The sequence below is a fragment of the Trachemys scripta genome, chromosome 20 (genome assembly GCF_013100865.1).
Source record: "Trachemys scripta elegans isolate TJP31775 chromosome 20, CAS_Tse_1.0, whole genome shotgun sequence".
Lineage (NCBI taxonomy): Eukaryota > Metazoa > Chordata > Testudines > Emydidae > Trachemys > Trachemys scripta.
Window position 1 is genome coordinate 8,847,678 of NC_048317.1, and position 18,192 is coordinate 8,865,869.

Genomic DNA, 18,192 nt, shown 5'->3' on the forward strand with positions numbered 1-18,192 from the left:
TGTTAATTATTCCATTGCTGGCCATTTGAGGAGAACTGGCCAGTTACTGAACTATTGTTGGATGCATTGGCCTGCGTTGGGGTGGGGTGGGATGTAGCGCAGCTCCTGAGAGGTTTTGGGATGGGGCGTGAGGAATTCAAACTCCCCTGCACCATATTTAAAGTCGCCTCCATTCCCCACCCAAACCAGGGAAGATGCATCCCCATCCCTTGTGTCCCCAAAGCCTCCCTTGTCTCATGGTCCCCAGGATACCAAAATGGACTCCCCAAGGGATCGAAAACCCTAAGCCCCCCTGCAAACCATCCTCCTTCCTCCGAGCAGCTTCTACGAGGCAGTCATGCCTTGTCAATGCCAAACTCTGCAGCACGCTGCAAATGTGGAGGGGTGGATGGGGGGGGGGGTGAGGTGAGGGGGCACATTAAATACATTGAATTGAATATCAACATAGAAAAATAACAGGGGGCCCGGCTGTGATTGTACTGGATAGGCAGGGCGGGCACACCCCGATAAATGGAGTTGCAGGGGGTTGTGATGCTTAATCCAGGGGTCCCTGCTATGTAATGTAGGGCTCGTGAGCTGCAGTTGGATACAGGGCTTGCCCAGGATTCATTTCTAACCAGGCTAACTTCTTGGCTTATAAACCATCCCCAAGCCAATCCCAGTGGGTTACCTGCAGTAGCCTGGTCTTGGGGAAGAACTGCCTGATGGATTAAACATAGTCCTGGGACTCAGGAGACCTGGGTTCTAGTTCTGGCTCTATCACCCACTTACTGGGTGACCTTGGGCAAATCGCTACATTGCTCTGTGCCTCAGTTTCCCCCGCTATAAAATCAGGCTATTAATAGATTCCAAGCGTGGAAGGGACCACTCTAATTATCTACCCTGAATTCCCACCCAGCACAAGCCCTTAATATAATGAGCTCACAGGACTGCTTATAAGGATTGATGGAGTTTAGAGGCCTTCTTAAAGGTCCAGAGCTAAGTGCCACGAACCGGATTCTCACAGGTGCTCAGCGGCTTCCACTGACATCAGCTGGAGCTGGGGACTGCTCGGTGCCTGTAAAAATCATGCCCCAGCATTCTGTGGAATACCACTGGGATATGGCCAGAGCCCACCCCCACCAAAGTCAATGGAAAGTTTCCCATTAGCAACCATGGGATGAGAGCCGGATCAGGTTCTTCCGCATTTGGGTTCAGAGAAACAATTTTGAAACACCCAACAGGAAGGTGACAACGTTTCTTGTTTTCAAAGGAGCCTCCCTGCCTCCCCCCTCCCCCTCCCTCCTGCAACAACTGATACTAGCGAGAACCATGTCAGTTATATGGCAGTGAGTCATTCATGAAGCCCCTCCAGCCCAGGGGCCCCGACTGCAGCCAGAGGAAACGTGTTGCAAGTGCGGGTATAAATCATGTCACACTTTGCTTTGTCACCGTCTTTGGCACGAGGGGAAGGGCGCTTGAGGTTTGGTCTGGGTTCGGGTCAGCTTGGCAGTTTGCAGTAAGGATGCGTCCCGTCTCAATTCTAAAAAGGTAGGAAAATTCCACATGGGAAAACCAAATTCTGCCTGGCGAGAGGCACGCCGCCCCATCCACTTGTGTTCCGCCATGGCTGGAAGAGTTTGGATTTGTGACATCCGTCGCTCATGCACGCATCATTATTTTTAAAAGCCCCCATTTTGGGGTGGTCTGCTATAAAAATAAGCTGCCCCGTTCTCAGCTGCCCCCAAGGCATGGCTAGGTGTAGGTGGGGGGACGTTTGTGCCCCAGTCCCAGGGCTGATTCTGTGCTGATCTGGTTCCCCAAGGTGCCGATGGCCCCCAAGACCTGGTCCTGCAGCCAGGGATTGCACGGGTGCTGAGATGTCCTTTCTCCTCAGCGTAAGCCTCACATCTGGATCCACTGTCTCTGAGTCTGTTTTGTGTTACTTCAGGCTTGTCCACACGTGAAAATTAATCCAGAATAAAGTAAAGTATGAATTTAAAGCAGATTAAATATTCCTGATTAACTCCGTGTGTAGATGCTCTTGTTCAGGAATAAGAGTGCCTTCTTCTGAATGATCTTAACCCAGGGATTAAGGCACTCACATTCTGGACTAAGAGCGTCCACACACACAGTTAATCAGGCATAGCTGCTCCAGAATAACTCTCCATGTAGACAAGCCCTTAGTACTCTAGAATGCTGGGTTGTGGCCCTGCCCTGCTCCTGTTGACTCATTGGTAACGTTCCCACTGACTTCAGTAGAGCAGAACCAGGCCCTTCTTTTGGACAGAGAGAAAGAAAGACTCCCGAGGAAAGCTAGTCAGCTATTAGGACAATTACATTTTTTCCTAGTACCACAGATATTTGCTACCCTTCAGACTGCCTTCACTGAACAACGTGACCTCGGAACAGCCTCAGGGAGTCTGACATATGTTCCTTTAACATAGCGTTTCATTTTTGGAGGCTGATCAACTATTCTAGCTAAGAGACAAAGCCCGCAAGGTAAGGACCTAAAACAAATAGAAAAGAAAAAAGAAACAAAGATGGGAAATTTAGCAGCACGGAGCCGTGTCTGTGCATGCCCCATAATAAGGGAAAATTTTCAAACCGTTCTAATGACAGCTTGGCATTTCACAGTGCATGGGAGAGCCAGGATTTTAAAAACTCAGATTTCACAGGGCTCACTCGAGAAATATCGGGCCAGATCTTCCACTGAGCTGAGGAGAATGAACTCAGCTCTGCTGAAGTCAATGGCGCTATGCTGATTTATGTTCCAGCGCTGCTGATCCTGCCTCTCTTATTTAACCCACTGCAGAGCCCGATTCTGATCTTAGTTATTCTGGTGTAAATCCAGAGCAACCCCTTTGTCTCCAGTAGCATTTACACTGGTGCCAAGTGAAAGCAGACCGTCAAGGCCGGCTTTAGGACTGGCGGGGCCCGAATCTTTGGCAGCACTTTGGCGGTAGGGGGTCCGCTCCATGGCACTGAAGGACCCCCCCGCTGCTGAAATGCCACCAGAGTGGACCACCACCGGGTAAGCCTAAGACGCGGGGCCCTCTTACCCGCGGGGCCCGATTCCAGGGAATCGGGGGAAACGGCCTAAAGCCGGCCCTGCAGACCGTGGCCTGACGAGGGATGGTAACAGGAGTAAACTGCAGTTGCATGCAGATATATGAAGGGCCCGATTCTCTTCTCACTAATGCTGGTGTACACCAGGACTGACCCCACTGAAATGAATGACATTTAATGGTGTGAAACTGGCGTAAGTGAGAAGAAAATCAGGCCCTCTGAACTCGGGTGTGGGCAAACTTTCCTTCTGTGCTTCTTCACCAGCCCACCAGAAATGATCAGGTTTTTCTCTTCCTGGGAGGTTTTTCATTTTGAGATGAGACCATTTAACCTCAGGATGATCGTTTTACCAGGGGTGGGGGAGGGGGTGCTATTTATAAACGCCAGGGGCTGCCTCAGTGAAAGGCTTGTGCAGAGGGTCAGATTCTGCTCTAAATTACCCCAGCGTTAACTCCAGAGTCACTCCATCAACCTCAGCTGGAGACTATGTTCATTTTCTATGCAATTTACAGACAGGAGCAGATGCCTCGGCGGTGGCAGGCAGCGTGGAGCGGTGGGAGTTGGGTGGGAGGGTTTTTCAACATGGCCTAAGATGGCGCTGGCTCCGTCTCGGTTTGAGCAAGGCTGGGTGAATGAGGGAAAGGGTTGGCGCTGACACAGGCAGGCCCAGAACACTGATCCTCCAGTGACTAGAGCAAGTGATAGTCACGGCTCAAAAGTCCCCCGTGCAACTCCAAGCAGGCATAGCCCACCCCAGGGGATTGTGTGTAGGCCCACTCAGGTTACAGTCGAATGCTACTCTTCTAGCCCATTTTCTTTTGTTGGTGACAGTCACACAACTTGCCCCACATTTCCCAGAATAGGGCCATAACACCTAGGCGCCCATTAACTATTTATGGTCCAAAAAGAAGATTCACTCAATCCCCAGAGACAATCTGCAGCAACACACCTGGGTAGCCAAACCATAACCCAGAGAAGAAGGATTTCCCAGTGGTCAGGATGCTCGCCTAGGACTGGGAAGACCTGGCTTCAAGTGCTGGCTCTGCCACTGATTCTCTCTATAACCTTGGGCAACTCATTTAGTCTCTCTGTGCCTCTGTTTCCCATCTAGCCAATGGGAATAACGGCCCTGCCCTACCACACAGCAGAGTTGTGAGTCTACTTTGAAGATTGTGAGCTGCTACGATAATGGGAGCTGTCTAAATACCATAGATAGATTCTGGCATCTCCCTCTTGCCCCTCCCACCCAGTGTCATCTCTTTATACTTCAGAGCTAATCGTCTTCTTATACGTGTTACCTAAGAACGTGCCCAGACATGAGAAAAATTACAGGCCTGTTAACTCTTGTATTATTCTTGGCAGGGCTGAGTTCTAATGGCTTGGGCAAAAATTATGATCGTTGTGAATCACACGTGTGTCTGTGAGGGGGTTTTATTATTATTATTGGTTGTAGTTTGTGTTAAGTCGAAAGGACACTCTCAAGATAAAACGTTATAAAACAGATTTTGCTCCTGCTTACCCTGGGGCAAATACAGAGTAACTCTGTTAACTTTAATGCAGTAACTCCAAATTGACACCCATGTAACTGGGCACAGAATTTGCCCCCATGTATTTTGTTAAAGTTCCTGATCCCTTAGATTATCAAAAAGGAAAGAATGTTATACACCTAATTTGTTTTTCACCATTTCTGCTGTTGCTTGACCTTTTGCATTTCAGTGAAATTATCCTGGCCAGTTTCACTTTGATTTTGAGTCAGTCTCACTACCTGATTCTCAGGCACTTGCCCGAAACCGTTATGTATGGGTTTTCAGCAGGGGAACGTCAGTTTTTTAAATACATATATATGCATACAGTGAATCTTTTTTGATCATGAAAGACCACTATGGCGATGAGGTCTCTAAAACTTCCCCCCTTTAAACAAAACTTAAACAATGGTTCTAAAACAAGTTGGTGGAGTCCCTTTAATAGGAGATATTAATCTTAATTAAATTTCCAAGGAGAGCTTGTCAAAAAAAGATAGAATTTCAATTAAAAGAATCTAAATAAAATTTTCACTGAATTTTAGTTTTATTTATTTACCTGCTTTGGAGCTGGGGTATAATTTTCAAAAGTGCTTAAGTCATTTAGCCACCTAAGTTTCATTGACTGTCAATGACGTAGGCTCCTAAAGCCCTGATCCTGAAAGATATGTAGGCTCCTAACTCCCATTGATTTCTAAGGGAGTTTGGCACCTAAATAATTTGTAGAGTCTGGCCCTAAGCACTTAAGTCACTTTTGGAAATGGGACTTAGGCACTTTTTAAAAATTTGCCCCACCAAAAGAAAATTTGAAATTTCAAATTTTTCGTCAAAAATTTGAATTTTGAAAAAAAAGTAACAAAATGTGAGCTAAAAATATAATTTTGTTTTTCATTCAACCCTTTTATTACTTTATATTTAATTTCCACTGGGAGAAAATGATGTGATTATAAATCACAGAAGTAAGAGGTGGGAGAAAAAAACCTCTCACAGTAGAACATTAAACAAGCAAGTCTCCGGGGACGGGTAGCTGCAATGCAGAACAGTCTATTTGCAAATGCTTAGCCCAATCTCGCGATGAAATCCGAAATCGATGCATGCTAGGATAAACACACTGACATCTCCAGGTGAATTATCTATACGCATAAGTAGCGATTTGTGCATTTTCACTTGCAAACACCTTGGATGCAAATTCATGTGCAACACCTTGAGGTCTGTTTGTCTTGCTCATTAATGAGGGTTGCAGAAAACTCTGTGTGTGTATTGGGTGGGGAGTTGTTTTTGTTGGGTGAGTCCGTCTGCAGACTTGGCATTAGCACAATGCAAGCAGACAAGACACCGTTCTGATTATCATGTAGTGTACAATATACCCTTTCTGGTCCATGCTTAACAGCCTAAACACACAGGTGCATTCATGTTAAAAAAGTTACTCCGTTTAAAGTACATGCCTAGAGCTCCCCCACAGAGCTGCTGCCTAAGTAGGCAAATGCATTCTTCCCATGATTGTTAATGACCACACTGAATTAAACCTAGGGAGTGCTAGGGTGCAGCTCCCAGCACGGGGGCCCTCTCTCATTTAATGTGACCTCCCATCATGAGAGGGCACGGGGCTCCGGGATTTAAAGGGGAACGCTCTCCCTCTGACTTGGCAGGTGCAGTGAGAGAGATCCCCTCCTGTTTCAACCTCCTTTGACCCCTGCTGGCTCCTTTCTGAACTCTCAGTCCTGCCCTCTCCCCAGCAGCAGTTTAACCCCTCCCACATGAGGACCTTAGGCCCCTCCCACATGGGGGGCAGGGTTAATACATCATCTGGCAGCACGCTCAAGGTTGGGAAGAGAGAGAGAATTCCACCTCTCATGAACTGCGCAAGGAAGATTCCCGGCAGAATCTGGGACACATTGTTCAAGTCGGACTCAGGGACCAGGGCCGGCTCCAGCACCAGCTTAACAAGCAGGTGCTTGGGGCGGACAAGGGAGAGGGGCGGCACGTGCAGCAATTTGGGGGCGGCAGGTCCCTCACTCCTTCTAGGAGCGAAGGACCTGCCGCCGAACTGCTGCCGCCGATCACGGCTTTTTTTTTTTTTTTTTTGCTTGGGGCGGCAGAAATGCTGGAGCCGGCCCTGTCAGGGACTCAAGTGTCAAGGCAGGTGAGTGCTAATGAACCCAACCCGGTTACCTTGTATTGGAGTCTGAGTCTGTGACCCAAAGTGGCCTGGGGCGGTCAGGGATCCTCGGGGGTTGGGAGTTGTTGGGGTAACTCTCATAGACTGGCGCAGACGTTCCAGTTCGCTATAGCGGTCTGTGTAGGGCTTGGCTTGGTCTTCTAGCTTTTGTCTGTGCCCTGCAACATTGTGAGAAAATCCGAGATTTAATCAATCACCCTTTGGCTAGAGAGCCCTTGTCAATAAAAAGTGAGAATGGTACAACAATTTACAGTTTGGTCGTGTTACTTGTATTGCGGTAGCATGTAGAGGCCCCCAACTGAGATCAGGTCCTGTTGTGTTAGGCGCCGTACAGACACATAGTAAGAGACAGTCCCTGTCCCAAAGAGTTTACAATCTAAACAGCAAGAGTGAAAGGGGAAACTGAGGCACTGGGGGGAGGAAGTAACTTGCCCAAGGTCACCCAGCAGTCAGCGGTGGAGCTAATAGGGAACTGGGGAGGGGGTGACTGCCCCCTTTAGTGGTATGTGTGTTGCCTTTTCCAGCACATGACACACAGAGGCCGCTCTAGGCATAGGCAAGTTAGGCAGTTTTTGAAATGGGACCAGCTCAAAGCACGTTAACAAATGGCTAATACGTGTCAGCAGAACGCAGACCGTGCGCGCAGCGGCCTCGGCATGGACCATGCTGCTGGAGAGCCCGGCCCAGCAGGAGCCCACAGCCTGGCCCAGCCCCAGGAGGCCTGTTGCTGGACGAGCGCGAGAAAAGGCAGCAAGCAGGTAAGTGGCACTCTCTGGCCCACATCTGCTCCTAGCCCTAGTGCTCCTGCCCCTCTGTGTCCCAAAGCCCTACCTTTCCCCCCTCTGCTCCTAACCTTCCAGGATCCTGCTCTCCATGTTCCCTTTGTCTTAACCAGCTCCCACCCCAGCCTTCCTGGTTGCAAAATCCAGCTCCCCCACTGCCCAGGCGAGGACAGGAAGCCAGGTCTCCTGAGTCCCGATGCCCTCCATGTTGCCCTAGTCACCAGGCCTCACCACGGCTCTTAATTCATTTGGGAAAAGAAATGGAAACAGCTGCAAATGATTTTAAATGCCATTTCTTGGCACGCCTGGGAAATAAGTAAAGGACAAGCTGAATTAAAACTATCTTCATTATGTTTGCTCATTGCACAAATGACAGAGGTATTTCACTGCAGTCTCCAGGAGTCAAACTGTGCCCAGAGAACTAGGAAGGAAAGATGGCATGGCTAAGCCACAGCAGTGGGAGTCAGGAGAACTGGCTTTGACAGTCACTGTGTGCGCAACCTTGGGAATCCACCTTGCTGCCCTCAGCCTCAGTTTTCTCATCTGTAAAATGGGGAGAATGTTCACCTGCTTCAGCGAGGTACTGCACGGAGCAAGGAATGCTTGTAAAGTACTCTGAGACCCTCAGGCAGAAGCTGCCAGAGCAGGGGGATAATCATTTAATTGATGCCAAAGCAAAGGGAGCATGGAATGCACTTGACACACCATTTTCACATTTGACTGTGTTAGTCAACATGAAACGTCCTCTCTCTCTGGGCCAGATTCCAATCTCAGTTACACCCGCGCACACCTGGAGTGACTCCAGGGAAACCAGCAGCGTTGTTTCAGATTGACATCAGGCTTTGGTCCCCGCTCAGCACGCTCTTGGGCTGACGTATACAAGTCCGCCAGACGGACCGACACTTTGCACGTCTGCAGCACCTGTCATCCAAGGATCTCAAAGCACTTTGCAAAGATGGGTAACACGTTATCCCCGTTGCAAGGGGGGAAGGCAAGACGAGGAGTTAGTAGCGGAGCTGGGAACAGAACCCAGGATTTCTGACTCACAGCAGACCACAGCTGCACGTTATCTGATGCAACCAAAGAACATAACAGACAGGGACTGAAATGCAACTTCAGTTGGCTTTTAAAAAGGGACACTCTCAGCTCTTAAAGACCCCAAATTAACTGCTCCATATTTGCTCCCCCTCCCCCACATATGGTTATAGTATCTCAAGTTACAATTGACAGCCAAGTGGAATGAAAGTAGTTCCCACACTTCCCCTTTACAGATCTTTTGCCCACTGTCTCACTATCTTGCATTGGTTCGTCTCATTTCACTCAGGTCTGCATTCTGCAGTCGCTTTGTGCATGGAACTCCACAAGCATGTAGGTGAGAGAAGGATGCTGCTGGAATCTGAGAGCGGGATCTGAGCCTCGCTTTGAAAAGCTCCAGGTAAATGGATAATCCTACATCTCTTATTGCTCATCATAGTTATTAAACTCAAACCTCGTGTTTCAAGGGACCCTTTAAAGCTCCAAATTCAGCCAATGAATAAATGGCACCAATCTATTGAAAGGCAGAATTCCCTCCTTAGATTTGTCATAAAAGGGGCATCTGGGTGTTTTAACAATATCAGGGAAAGGAACAAAATAACAACAAGAGGAATAAAAATATTGCCATTTTTTTAAATTGATGTTTCTTTCCCACTCCTCTTTCTCTGCCCCCTCATTCTCCTGATGTGTTGCAGACCCAACACCAGGCTAGTAATGGGAACCAGAAAGCAAAAATGGTTAAAAATGGATTCCGAGCTAGGTGGAAGTGAAAAAAGGTCTATTCTAGTCTTTATAGGGCCTTATACTGTGCTCATCACCGAAATACTGTGGGCGTCACCTTCCAGTTGTGCATTAAGCAACATGACTGACATCTGTCCCGTTTGGTCTCTCATCCTCCTGACGGGGGAGGGGGGGGAGGGACACATGCAGTGAAAATCTGGCCTCTTTAAGGTGTATTGAGCTGAGCCCACCCACCCCCAAAAGGAGGCACCTAAAATCAGTAGCCACTTTTGAAAAATGTAAGCCAAGGGCCCATCTACCCGATGAAACTGACAATGTTAATGCATGGTTGGAAGCCAACTCTGTTATACTGTTTTTTGGCCTTTTGACCCTCTAGCTAGGGTTTGAAAGGTGGCTTAGCTCCATTCCTATAGGCAGGGCCCAACTGTGCAAAACAATTTGAAGAAAGAAGCACCCGAGTTAAAAAAAAACCCAACCCCAGCCTCCACAAATAACAAGCAGATTTTTGCACACCCTGTACTGCTGAGACTTCCTGTCGCTTTTCGCTAGAGCTGGGAACGTCAGACTGTGTCATGCAAGAGTGGAGTCACTATTAATGTGCTCCTTTCATGAGAACGTCCTCGGCTTTTGATTTCTGCAGAGGCTCATTTTATTAAAGCCCTTCACCATCAAACCACACTCAACACACAGAGGAAACCCACACGGACAAATTAACATGAGTGCTGCACCCAGAAAAGGTGGGTAGTTTCCAAGCTCTGCAAACCCCGGCCTTCGCCTGAAGCCCATTGAAATCAGTGAGAGTCCCAAGAACCCAATCCCAAGAGGTGTTGAGTCTTTTGCATACGGAACCCATCACTGCACTGCTGGGGTGTATTTTTGCCACCAGATAACCCGCAGGGTTATATCATTTTGCTCTCAGATGTCACCCAGCTGTCTCTCCTCCAGCCTAGCAGTCACATTCTGAAACAAATACAAGTAAATGGTGACTCATGTCTTTATGGAAATGTTAAGTCCTGATGTCACAAAACACAGACAGCTACTGACTTGGTCTGCCTCTTGTCAACAAGGAAGCCGTTTTTAAAGACAGATGCAGTTTCCCAGTCAGGTAACTTTGATATCCAGCATGATATTAACCATGACAGGTCACCTTATATCACTGATGTAACAAGATCGGCATCACTACATCAAACAAAAACAACTCCATTGAATATTTTCCATATGAAAGAATCAATGTGAATCTGACACTCTGATCAATGATAAAAAGCACGTTGGAAGTTCTGGGTGTTTCCTTGGAATGGCGACAGTGAAATACTGTATGCAAGCCATGAAACTGTAGCCCTTAAAGCTGTGCTTTCAAGACATGCTTTCTGCATTAAAACATTTCAAAGGCAAAATAGGCCCTTCTCTTTCTGTTAGAACTCTGGAAACTGACAAGACTTCAGAAACTCTCTGATTGGAACTTTTCATGTGCCTGTGGGGAGGGTCTCCCCAGGGTTCTACACAATCATCTCATTTTCCTAGATTGCTAAGGAGCCAAATCACCATCGTTTGAACGTGTCTGCGCTACTGCAGAGCACAGGTTGAAATAGACCCCCCGGGTTCAAAAGCTCCATCTGGGTTTTGAACGCTTCCCAAGTTCAGCTCTGCGGTTTTTGGTTTGACCCATTAGTAAGATAGAAGCCATTTGCAAAATATGGCTATGCAACCCCAAGGTTGGGTGCTCAGCTCAGGGGTTTGGGCCCACACCCATGTCGAACAGTATCACTGTGAAGGGCAAGGGAACTGCCCGACACATTCTTTCTCTCGGTGACTTTGGAATTCAGATGTCACGGTCGTTTAGTGTGACCTCCCCATCAGCACTGGCCCTGGCCCTGGCAGGGTGTTGGTGGTCGGGGGAGATGGTTTTTCTACCCCAAGACTTGTCACGGCTGAAGTTGGTCAGTGCAAACTTTTAAGAATGTTGAGTTTTTTCAGGAAAGGGAGGGGGCACGCGTGGCATTTGCATTTCGTTCCCCTGGTTTCCGCTAAGAAGAAGGGGGTGGGGAGGTAAGTAAAATATCCTGCTAACTTGCAAGGCCCCCTTAACTAGCTTGTCCTCAACTGAAGTGGCTTTAACTGAGGCATCATCAGTGGATAAGTTCTTAATTCATCCATCCTTAAATGGAGACTTTGCCGAAGGAACCCCCATCAGAGGTGTTCTCATCAGAGATGCCCTTAAACAAAGGCATTGTTAAGATACCAACAGCAAAGTCTAATGGTTAGTTCCTTACTCTATGAGACATTCTGTTGATTTCAATGGCGTTATTACACGTGGTAAGTGGTCACCAATGGATGAAATTCATTCCTGTGCAGACAGCCAGTGCAAGGACTAAACCCAGCTTACGTCCCACTTAACACCTCGAAATAGGCACGTCAGTGGGACACAGATGTTGCGCTGGCCCTCTGCATGGTGTGAACGTCACCTCGATCCGAGCACCGGTTGTACAATCAGGTGTACTGTGTAGACACAAGCTCTGTTGGAAATGAGTAGCCTCGGTAGAGCCTGAGTTATGTGATCTCCACATTCTCAATCAGAACAGATGGGGAAAGGGGGTTTATCTTCACGCTCCCGTAAACTGAAAATGGTGCTGCTGATTTTTACTCAGAAAAATCCACCTGTGGGCTGAGACGAAGCATGGGAGATGGCACGCTCCGAGGACTTGGGTTGAGAAAGTTATGAGCAACTGAATGAGATGCGGGAGGGAAAGACTCGAAATTGGAACTCAGCCTTGACCGTAGCTTCTGCTGCTGGAAGGAGCACAAATACACCGTCCACACATCTGCATATCAGTCTATCTGCGCAGGATTTCAAATGGCAAGCGCCAGGGTTGTTTTGGCTGGCTTACTAAAGTGAAGCCCAGAAGTTCAAGGGAGGGGGAAGAGATGGACCCGTCTTTTCGCCGGCCTACCAAAGTCCACCACAGATAACTCATTATGCACATGTTTGAAGTTGGCTTGCTTACGCCACTTGGAAAGAGAATCAGTCACGCCGAGTCTTTGCTTTGGCTTCCTCCTGGCTTCTCAAGACACTGCCGCTACTGTCTTTCTCCAGCCTTGAAAGAGAGAGCAAAGTGTCGCAACACCCTTCAGCCCGCCTGTTCTGTCGGAAGATTTACACTGACTTTAACAACCAAAGGAAAATAATATTGAAGGGCGGGAGGGAGAGGTTGATGATAATTTATAAAGATTTTTTAGCCTGTGGTGGTCTGTGATGAATGGCTGCCTATAAAGGGATGAAAATAAATATCCCTTTTTGAAGGAAATAGGTTGGCTCCAGTCCAGCTGGCAGGGAGCAGAGAGAGATATGTTGCATTTACAGTAGGTCTTTACTGTCTGAACTGAGAACAGTGGGAGAGATGTTCATTATACACTGCCTGGTGCTGATTAGCTGAATTGAAAACCAGCCGACTGGGCCGTAGCCCCCTTACTCGCCTTTAACTGTTGGGAAGCCCTTTAACTCTTTCTCTGCTCCTTCCAGCCATCCCCGCCCCCACCGTTGCTGACTGATGTAGCTGTTTATGGAGCAGACTCTTCTGGCTGGTTTTGTGCTATCTCCTCAGATCCAAAAAACCTATTTCATACCCCGAGAAAACAGGTCACCGCTGCAGGTGTCTACGTGTCCACCTAGGGTGCTATTTTCAAAAGGGCCGAAGTGACTTGGGAGCCCACATTCCATGTTCGGAAGGGATTTAGGTACTGAAGAGTCTCAGTCCCACAGTCCCACTTGATGATGCAAGTCAGAATAAAAGCGTTTTGCATGGGGAACTGTGTCGGTGGTGTGATGAATGGGCACCTCCACCTTCAGCACAGAACATCTGCTCAGTCGCTCCAGCAGCCCAGAGGCTGCCTTAGAGGTGCTCTCCCACGTAGGAGGCTGGGCTCCAGTGTATCAGTGCAGTTCACAGACCCGCTGGCCATACCCCTGCTGTGCCATAGGAACCTGCTGGTGGCGTCTACAGCATCTTTGCTTCCTAACCCCGTGATTCATTGATTTTGGTCTTTATGGGACGAAGACGAGAGGCAGGTGGGGAGCCCCAGGGATTTGACCCCTTAGCTGCACCCCTCTCTGCGTGATATTGATTCATGGGAAAGAGGAAGACAAAATAACACAAAATCATTGTTCTGCACCTTCCTCCACCGAATACCATTTATCTCCTGTTGATTTCAAAGGGAGCCTCTGGTATCCTGCAGTGGAAAAGCAGGGCCCTGGGAACAACTTAATCGCACTCTGAGTCAAATTCTCTTCCTTTCTCTGCCACAGCATTTGAAGTTCCTGGCCAAACCGCTACGCTCTTCGAAGAGCAAGGGACACGGCCCGGCCCTGAGATCTGTGGCACTCTTGTGGTTTTGTTTGATAGCTCAGGCGCTTGAGCTGTTGTATTCCCCGAAATGAAGCCTCGCTTTTAGCATCGACTGTTTTTTTTCCGCAGCTCTCGCATTATCCTCTTAGATTTGCTAATCCTGCCAAACAGAAGCCTGGATAACCTTATTAGTACTTTAGGAGATACGTTCCCAAATAGGCCTGAACAATTCCCTTCAATTCTACACCAGCCTTCATTTTGGGGGCCTCTCGGTGCTTCAGGCACATTCACAACACCCTCTGTGACGTAGGTAAGTAAATACTATTTGACCCTGATGGGTAAACCGAGGCACGGAGACGTTGGGTCAAATTCGGACCTGGTCTTATTGAACCGTCGACCCCGCTCTTCGCTCATCAGTGACACCAGTCTTGCTTGTAGGCTTCTCCCTCAAGTACCTTTGCGTTTTCCCCCGGGCATGGGAAAATAATCTCATCAAAGGCTATGTCTACCCTATGGACCTTACAGTGGCACAGAGTTCTCCTGCCGGCATAATTAAACCGTCCCTAATGAGCGGCGGTAGCTATGTCGGCAGGAGAGCGTCTCCCGCTGACACAGCGCTGTCCACACTGGTGCTTTTGTGGGTGAAACTTTTGTTGGTCGGGGTGGTTTTTTTTCACACCCCCGACCGACAAAAGTTTTACCGACAAAAACGCTAGTGCCGTCACCGCCTTGTGTTCCTTTAAATCCCTCCTTAACAGAATATTAGGACAGGTTCTCTGCTGGACTGTGCCAATTGACGCCGGCTGAGGATCGTGGCTGTGGGTTTCCAAAAGGCTTTCAAGCAGGAAGTGTTGCAATCAGATGGATTCTATAGAAAGATGGTTTCGTACTGCGCAAGCAACACCGGTTCTGCCCGCTCGTTCTATTGTATGGTGTTGCTTAGGATGGTAATTTTAAGTGAAATCATTTTAGTTATATGCTGGTGATTATAAAAGGGCAGCTGGGATTTACTACGTGAACTCCATGCAGCAAATGAAATAGCTAGAGGGGTGAAATCGCTGGAGCCCGTATCATGGTCTTTCAATATTTCTCTTAAAGCTGAGATTACACCCTGGAATTAGAGCACACCAGTACAATACACCTCCAGAAGAGGCTCAGAAATAATAAACCTTTGTACCTATATAGCTCCTGTCACACAAAGATCGCAAAGCACACTACCAAAAACTAACGTAACTGAGGTAGGCAAATATTATTATACCCATTTAGCAGGTGGAGAAGCTGAGGCCCATGGCCACATAACCAGTCAATGGCAGAGCTGGGAGCAGAACCGAAGAGTCCTAACACTTAATCAAGGGCCCTAAACACTAGACTGCACTTCTCTCAATGCAATGCGCCTCCAAAAAGGGCAAATGGGCTCCTCAGATGTATGAGCGAAGGTATTTCCAGGGAAGAGAGGGGCGTATTAATGCCGTTGTACAAGGCACTGGTAAGACCTCATTTGGAATACTGTGTACCATTCTGGTCATCCATGAAAGAGGAATTCCAAGTGGAACCGGTCCAGAGACAAGCTCCTAGGATGACTGGGGACCGGAGGGCCTGTCTTATGAAAAGGAATTAAAAAAACTTGGCTCGTTTAGCCAAAAGAAAGGCTGAGAGGGGAAGCGAATTGCTTTTTATAAATACATCAGGGGGTAAACCCCAGGCTGGGTGAAATGTTATTTATGTTAAAAGATAATGTTGGCACATAAACAAATGGGTATAAACACGTTTAGGCTGGAAATTAGAAGAAGGTTTCTAACCATCAGAGGAATGAGGTGCTAAAACAGACTCCCAAAAGGAGCTTTGGGGGCAAATAATGTAATTAGTTTTAAGAGAGAGCTGGACAAATTTATGAGTGGGGTTGTATGCCAGCGTTGCTTATGGTGATGAGCAGCTTTGACAGTCTCTTCTGGTTTATGTCTGATGTTCCTAAAATGCTTCAGGGCTACAGCTGGTCACCTGCAGGGGTCAGGAAGGGATATTTTCTCCCCCAGCTTATCCTGGCCACAGCTGAAGCTGGGATACGGGACCCAGAGAGCCCGTGCTCTGAGGTCACACCCAGCTTTCTCTCTCTCATGCACTTAGTTGCCTGGTTCTTGCTCAGATGCTCAGGGTCTAACTGCTCACCCTGTGTGGGATCAGGAAGGAATTTTCCCCTAGGTCAGATCGACAGTGACCTTGGGGGGTTTCACCTTCCTCTGCAGCATGTGGGCGTGGGTCACTTGCCAGGATTATCTGAGTATATCTCACTTAATCAATTCCCTGCCATTGCAGGGCCTTGGGTACTGGTGCAGTTTATAAATGTCGGTACCTCCTTATTATCTGCTTGTGCCATATAATAATTTAGTCTCCTGTGGCTGTAATTTCGGTTGCTGGGCGTAGCGTGCAGGTGCTGGGTAGTGCTGGTGGCCTGTGACGTACTGGAGGTCAGTCTGAATGATCAAGGGGTCCCTTCTGGCCTTAAACTCCATAACTCTCTACTTCTCTTCGGGTTTTGTTACTTAGGGCTCATTTCTTGAGGTTATTGTCCTCAACTTCCCTTAGAACTGGAGGGAACTCAGCACCATGCAACGTCAGGCCCATATGGGTTAAATGAATATATGTGCATGGAGCCTGGACTCAGGAAGAGAAGAAATGGAAGGCTCATGTCGGCTAACAGAACTTCTCCAGTTACACGTATCAACAACAGACCCAAATTACTTCTGTAGGAATACAATGCACGGTCCAGGCCAGCCATGCACGGAAGGTTGATTCCCACCCGCTGGGATCGAAACGCAGGAGCAATGGGAATACAAATACAGGAATGGTCCTTCCCAGCAAGTACTGATTTGCAAGAACTTTTGTGCTAACCTGGAAGCTCCCGAAACCTAACCTAGAGTCTCCTCTGACTTCAGTTACTCCTGATTCACACCATTTCAAGAGGAGAACCAGGCCTCTACCTTTATTCCATAACGGAGCTCAACAACAATGCAAATTGCAGATCCTCTGCTGTGTAAATCAGCATAGTTCTGTTGGAGAGAGGGCCCATTTAGGTTGCTATGCACAAGATGGTCACAGCGGCTACCCCCATTCAACAAAACACTTCAGCATGACTCATTTAAGCAAATGGAGTAAATAGGACTATACACATGCTCAAATTTAAGCACGTGCTTAAGTACCCTGCTGGCTCAGAGCCTAAAGCAGGGCAGATTTAGTGGCTAGGGAGTGTCATGATAGCAGATTTGGCCTTTGTGGGTTTCTTTATTTAAGTTTCTTACGCAGCCCATCAACCGCACAGCATCTCATGCAAACACCATGAGAAGAAGGCAACAAAGCTCAGTCCACGCATTCTCTTTGCCTGTAATTTGTCTTCATTAAAAGAGAAAACAGGACAGGGAAGCGAGGAAGGAACTTCCAGGCCTCCATCCAGAAGCACGACTTCTAAGTAAAGACATTTTGAGGCAGACGATTTGGCTGTCAAATGCAGTCACTTGGCAAGAAAGACCTTCCCCCTTTCTTCAGGCATTCCATGAACTTCATGCTTTCTGACTAGAGTTGGTCGGAAAACTGATAAGAAGAGTTCCCATGAAAAATGTCCACTGCAAAAAATCCACCATTTTTGTTGAACATTTTTCATGGAAATTTTGGTGCTTTCATAAGAAAGGGGTGTTATTATTAGGGCTGTCAATGAATAGCTGTTAACTCAAGAGATTAACTCAAAACAAATTAACTCAATTCAAATAATTAATCGCAATTAATCTCACTGTTAAATAATAATAGAATATCAATTGGAATTTATTATAAATATTTGTGGATGTTTTTCTATGTTTTCAAATATATTGATTTCAATTGCCACACAGAATACAAAGTGTACAGTGCTCACTTGCTATTATTATTTTTTATTACAAATATTTGCACTGTAAAAAGATTAAACAAAAGAAATAGTATTTTTCAATTCCCCTCATACAAGTCCTGTAGTGAAATCTCTTTAGTGAAAGTGCAACTTACAAATGTAGATTTTTTTGTTACTTAACTGCACTCAAAAACAAAACATTGTAAAACGTTAGAGCCTACAAGTCCACTCAGTCCTACTTCTTGTTCAACCAATTGCTAAGACATAAAACTTTGTTTACATTTACGGGAGATAATGTTGCCCGCTTCTTATTTACAATGTCACCTGAAAGTGAGAACAGGCGTTCGCATGGCACTTTTGTAGCTGGTGTTGCAAGGTATTTGCATGTCAGATGTGCTAAACATTTGTATGCCCCTTCACTCTTCGGCCACCTTAGGGTCAGTCTGAGATCAGTGCCCCAGTAGGACGCTAGGGGGCACTATGCTGCTGGGGTCCCGTCATTCAGGAGACCCGTCAAACTGAGCTGCTGACCATGTGAAAAAGCCCCTAGTGAAATTTCAATCTACATTTTTAGATTCAATTACTCTAAACTCTCCCTGCCATTTTGACAAATTATTCCTCTGTCCCACACAGTGGTGTAGTACTGCTATGAACTGTTGAGCCATTGCTGTGTTAC

At 47.2% G+C, this 18,192-nt stretch overlaps 1 protein-coding gene across 2 annotated transcripts in view; it reads right to left on the reverse strand.

Annotated features, from left to right (window-relative positions):
* The window catches only part of RUNX3 (RUNX family transcription factor 3), a 116,239-nt gene that overhangs the window by 16,387 nt on the left and 81,660 nt on the right, over positions 1–18,192 (reverse strand). For both annotated transcript variants that reach the window (XM_034754268.1, XM_034754269.1), the window contains one exon: positions 6,741–6,905. In XM_034754268.1, the coding sequence (XP_034610159.1) occupies positions 6,741–6,905 (165 nt within the window). The remainder of the gene's footprint in view (positions 1–6,740; positions 6,906–18,192) is intronic.